Below are 6000 nucleotides of genomic sequence, written 5' to 3'. Positions count from 1 at the left end.
ACACGCAGTCTGCAATAACATGTGATCCTTTGTGATTCTGGTTTAAAAAAAAAACAACAACACTGATTTTATGATTATTGAACTATTTAACTATTATTATTTAACTATTTTAAATTCAAATCACTTTCAATGGTACAACCATTTTTTTTCTCTGCACAAGGTAATGCAGACAAACTTTGCTTCCAAGGTGTTTATTATTCCCTCTAATGAAAACAGGTGGGAAAAATTATGTTATGCCCAAACCTCTGACAGCATACTATGAACGCCTTGCACCCTACAAGCGTCAGGGGATTAATCATAGGTGTCTGAACTTCCTCTTCCCAGAGGTAAAGACCTGCTGTGTGTTAGACAAAGACGAAGGGGTCCCAGGAGACTCGCCTCAGTGCCAATCCATCTCAGCAGGCTGCTGGAGTGACACACTACCCAGCAGATGATTTCCACAATGGGGTAGGGTGGGGGATGGTAAGAACAAAGCCAAACACACCTGTTTACTGCTGTGTACATGGCTAAAAAAAAAAAAACAAATGGGTTCGAAGAAAGGGCACATGTACATCTCTTATTATACCACACATGCATACAGCACATCCTATGCCTTGGCAGTCTGGCAAACGCAGAATATAAAACACAAGGACATTCAGTTTTTAGAGAACTGGAGCATATATACTTATGGTCTGTAATCTGTTTTTAATTCATTTGCAGGTCATCATAGATTTTTTTGTAAATGTATGAGAACAATAACCCCTGCCTCATAACTTTTATGTCTACCTATATCCATTTTCAAGGAGGAATCCACCAAAGAAAACAACACTTTGATATATTATTTCAGTGCTGTCGATATATTATATGTGTCTGTATGTATTTGGCCAATGTTTTCTTTTTATTTGCTAAACAGTTGTTTGCCTTCAGGCTGTCCATTGATATATCTTTGTCTGATATCACTGATTAACAAGGATTCCCATACAGTTCCAAAAAAATTATTTCCATCAATAACGCCTATTCCATTTATGCATGTGCCACGGTTCCACATTTTGTTGTAATCACTCTGCCCAGTTTCCTCCCTTCACTGAGAGTACTGGCTCTCACCCCCAGACAAGGCCATCAGCTCTCTAATACCAGCTATCAGGCCACTTGTCATTGCTAAAGTGATATTTCTGTATACAACAACTCTGGTAACTGCACCACTGAATTTTGGGCTTTAAGGATATAAAATGGAGTGTCAGACCTCATACATTAGCTCTCATTGCAGAAAAAGATTTGTAAATTAGAGAAAAAGGATGATCTCAAACTTGACTGGAATATAAGGAATGTTGGAAAAGTCACTAGCGCTCACAATCCTCAAGTTTCGACTCATGATTCTGCATGCATACTACCCTGTTTACGACTTCTCACATCTGATGGAAGAAGCTGAGTGGGGCTGGTCACGGATAGCACTTGGATGGTTGACCCCCGGCATAAATGAGGTCACTGCTGGAAGTCATGCCAGAACCAGTCTACTATTTTACAGAGAGAACCCCAGGCCCAGTGTAGTGATGAGCTATAAGTGATGTCTTCCATACAAGGCTACTGACTCACTGTGGCCATTAATTATCCCATGGTAGAATTGTGCAGATGGTGTCCTGGCTAAATTCCCAACCAGGCTCTATTAATCTGGACAGCCATAGTTTAACAGGCTACATAAATCTCTCCATCTGATGTGCACTAATATGTGCTTTGTGTTGGGTCCCGAGGTCTCTAGAGTCAGCCTCAGGCTCAAACTTGCCTTTTCACCCCAGGTGGTGTCACACAAACCAAGAACTTACTGTAACAGCGTCTTCCTTGCTGATATGAATCTTTAGCTAGCCATCTAGTTACAGCTAGGTAATCTGACAGTTCGTAATCAAGACATACCAGTACAATCATACGCTAGTATGAATGTTTAATTGATCACTAGTAATCAGTATTTTTGTAGCCAGCATTGCAACCTATATCATTAATTTTGAAAGCTGGAGTGAATAGGTCTTCCATGGAGGGAGCGGTTACACCCCCCACACCATTGCAGCACCACTAGTGCCAGTACTGGGCAGGGGCAACAGGAACCAGATCTATGAGAGGCCTGTATACCTTTGATACAAAATTCAGCTATTACTTTTATGAAAGTAAGCAAAATTAGATAAATACTTAAAACACTGATTTGAATGAAACAAAAAAGCCATTGGCTACTAACGATTCTGATAACCACTGGCTGCATGCAAGTAACACAGTTCCCACAGTGCACCACAGTGGAGTGGGAGACGGGTTCCATGACTGAGTAACTTGCAGATGCCTGGCAACTTGCAGGGTGGGTGTCTGAGTATTGAGACAAGGACACCATGCTGGCATACCCACCCCTACCCCAGCATAACAAAGCCAATGTATTTCAGTGCTGTGAGCTCCTGGTCACAGTCAACTAACGAAATTACTAAGATGAAATCCAGGCCCTAGGGCTAAGGCTGCACTCAAGATGAGCACCTTGCTGACCAAGCCAGAACATTTTAAGAATGTTAAAGCTCCAATCTGAGCTACATTCTGGTTATGTTACACTTGTTTCAAAAAGGCTATTATGGAGATGCTCGCTGATGCTTCTTACAAAAATTACTTAAAACTAGAAAATCAATTCATTTATTTAAAAAAAAAAAAATCAACAAAGGACCAGCCCTGAAACACAGCACACACAGCCAAACTGCTAGAAAAAAGTGAGCTTTGCTCTCCAGCCACACACCTGTATTTAGCCCTTAATTAAGCAGGTGAGGCTCATTAGCAATGGGTGGTCAACTACGATTAGACACAGACTGTAGTGGAGCAAGCAGGGGGGCATAGGGTGCATTGGGCCCAATCTGCCTGACTGAACATGCATTTTTGTTGTTTAGTTGAATATTTTGAATAAAGTATGTTTGTGTGTCTTTATTGCGGCAAAAAATAAAAATTCAGACTGAGGGCTGAAATAGCACACCTCATTGTAATCTGCATTTCGTTTGGCCCTTCCATCTCTGTAAGTTTCCCCTTGGATCTGTCTTGCATCTCCATACAGCCAAAATAGGCTGTATAAGGGCCCACTACAGGTCCTCGCCCCCTCTGCAATGAGCCATCGGCTCCGCCCCTGGTCACAGACAATGACTTACAAATAAGAACAGAGGACAACAATTAAACAATTAATTAATGGATTGCATTTCATTGAAGTAGATCAGCTATTGGCTCTCCTTCACAGCTGTTTTTGTGGTAATGGGAGAAAACATTAATTTAACTCAAATGTTTTACATAACATGGAGTAATTGCACATGAAAGACAGTGCCATCCTATCATTGGTGGATCTGAACCAATAACTGTGAACTGGGAAGGACAGCAAATATGTGGTGCAAAAAAAAAAAAAAAAAAAAAAATTGTGAAATAAATATTTAAATAATTCAGGCTTGAATAAGAATAATACATCATTGAAAAAACAAAATGGGCTTCATTTTAGAATAAAGCTGTGCTTGATGGTGGACAGAGGCCTAACTTTGACTGTAGCCAGAGCCGTGGCCTTACACTACACACAATCGTAATTAAAAAAAAAACATGTATTTCATAGCCACAGATATTAGGGTGATAGGCAGATGTGGTCCTGAGACGCTTCCTGTTCGGAGGATTTATGTCTTGGGAGACTGAATGAGTGACGTGATCCAGGCTGGAAGGGTATATAATAAAAGACAGCAGCGCCACAGCAGATGATGCCTTCTGCCTCCAGCTTCCCTGTGAAATCGTAATCTTTAAAATACGTATCCGCATGACTTGATGTACCCTTTCAGGAAAGGTGATGATTTTTTTTTTACTTTTAAAATATTACATGTATTACTAATTATTGCATCTGATTTTGGGTCCAAATGAGATATTGAAAGATGTTTTAAATCTGTTTTGTGTGTGCTGTTTTACAGGGCTACTTTCGATGCATGGTGATGGAGAACGTTTCCTTCAACGTCACCTTTGAGTTAACCTTAGATCCGTTCTTTATACCTCCAGGAGGAAAGTATCCCATTTTCTTTCTGGGTGTTGTGATCTATTTATTTTGTGTTTTCTGCAACCTGACGCTGTTGGTTCTGATCATAATGCAGAAGAACCTCCACAAACCCATGTATTTCATCCTTTTCAGTCTTCCTCTGAATGACCTTGTCGGCATCACGGCCATGCTCCCAAAAGTGCTGTCAGACATCATTACAGAAACCAACAAAGTCCTTTACCCACTGTGCGTGCTTCAGGGCTTTCTGCTTCACATGTATGGAGGCGGGGTTCTGTTTATACTGGCAGCTATGGCTTTTGACCGGTATGTTGCAATCTGCAAACCTTTAAGGTACAGTGCTATCATGACACCCCGTCTCGTGGTGGTGATAATTTCCCTTGTATGGGGCCTTGACTCTGTTCTGATAATCTCATTATTTTCTCTCCAGACGAGGCTACCCAGGTGCAGGAACTCTATATTGAATGTATTTTGCGACAACCCTTCTCTTCTAAAACTTACCTGCGGTGATACAACTGTGAATAACGTTTTCGGGCTGTTCAATACTGCCATTATGCAAATTATAAGTGTATCCATTCAGGTGTATTCCTATGTTAAGATTCTCTTCGCGTGCTTGGTCACTAGGAAGTCGGACACAAAGAATAAAGCCATCAACACCTGTTTAGCACAGCTAGCCATATTTATAATATTTGAAATTGTGGGAACCTTCACGATTCTCTCACACAGGTTCAAGAATGTCTCGGCTGATCTGCAAAAAATTATGGGGATGCTGATTTTTTTGGTCCCCCCACTTTTGAACCCAATTGTGTATGGACTCAACACGAATGAAGTCCGAAATACTTTCTTTAAAGTTTTCAAGACAAAGGTTTTTGCTAAGTAAGCTTCCCACGTGTCCTGTACACTCAGGCAATTGACTTGATGTCTGATGGAAAACCTCTATGACTGCAATCGATGAATGAACATGGAATTTCAGTAATGCGTTCCTGCCAAACGGGTTTCTGTGAAAAGTTTGTTACCCCACAGTTCTGAACATATGGGGGCATAGACTGCACTCTCAGCTCCCAGCTGCACCTCCTCCACAAGTGTCTTACAGCAGTGCCCTCAGCCTGAAGAAGCTCCTGGGAAGAGAGAGAAACGACAGGATCCTGTCATTCACCTCTGTGCTATTGATGAAATTCTCTAAACTGCAGTTCTAAGGAGTGCCATTATGCATGTCAAAGAAATCCTCTTATGATGCTCACAATAAAAGAAATTCAGCAAAAACAAAAGAGTTATCATGGTTGCTACAAATGATGCAATGTAATGCAGTGCGGTTTTCTGCAATCTGCAAGATGTCTGGCTTGATATGTTTTTGAAAGACAGGATTTATCATGGAATTTAGTAAGATTTACCTGAAATGTTAAAACATATTACATTATTGGCATTTAGTAGACACTCTTATCCAGAGTGACTTATATAGGTTACAGTTTGTTTTTGTTTTTTTTTTTTACAATATTGTCCATTTATACAGCTGGATATTTACTGAGGCAGTTGTGGGTTAAGTGCCTTGCCCAAGGGGGCAGCAGCAGTGCCCTGGCAGGGAATCAAACCAGCAACCTGCTCTTTAACCAAGTCCTGCTCTTTAACCACTATGCTACACCGCCACTCATATATACACAAATATATATGTATGGCAACTGAATTGAAATGTGTACTGAGAGAAGGTATGCCACAGGGGTCATGCACCTCAGATTAAGCAGAGAAGTGTATTTGTATTTAACTGTTTACTTGAAAATTAATACAATACATAAGAGGAATGTTCTGAAAGGAGAAAGAAGCAGCTTTATGGTGAAAGTGAGAGAGCTTGTTGGAGTTTTTCCTACATTCACTGTCAGCTGCCATCACCACCCAATCCTCAAACCCTGCAAGCTCACACTTCCTGTCTCTCTGATTTCAAGGGAAGCAATCTCAAGATGTGAGTGTGATTCCAGGGGACCTTTGATTGCCATGTGCGT

General features: G+C 40.9%; 1 protein-coding gene across 1 annotated transcript; it reads left to right on the top strand.

The window, feature by feature from the left end:
- The first annotated feature begins 3947 nt into the window (after window positions 1-3947).
- LOC118783771 (olfactory receptor 52B2-like) lies at window positions 3948-4886 on the top strand. Its single transcript, XM_036537728.1, has one exon. The coding sequence runs from the start codon at window positions 3948-3950 to the stop codon at window positions 4884-4886; it is 939 nt and encodes a 312-aa protein (XP_036393621.1).
- The last annotated feature ends 1114 nt before the right edge of the window (window positions 4887-6000 follow it).

This window comes from Megalops cyprinoides, chromosome 9 (genome assembly GCF_013368585.1).
Source record: "Megalops cyprinoides isolate fMegCyp1 chromosome 9, fMegCyp1.pri, whole genome shotgun sequence".
Classification (NCBI taxonomy): domain Eukaryota; kingdom Metazoa; phylum Chordata; class Actinopteri; order Elopiformes; family Megalopidae; genus Megalops; species Megalops cyprinoides.
Note: the sequence above shows the minus strand (reverse complement) of the source record. Positions and strands in the feature narration are given on the sequence as shown.

Excerpts from the sequence above, each read along its gene's own strand:
- LOC118783771 (XM_036537728.1), top strand. The coding sequence starts at position 3,948 with ATGGAGAACGTTTCCTTCAACGTCACCTTTGAGTTAACCTTAGATCCG.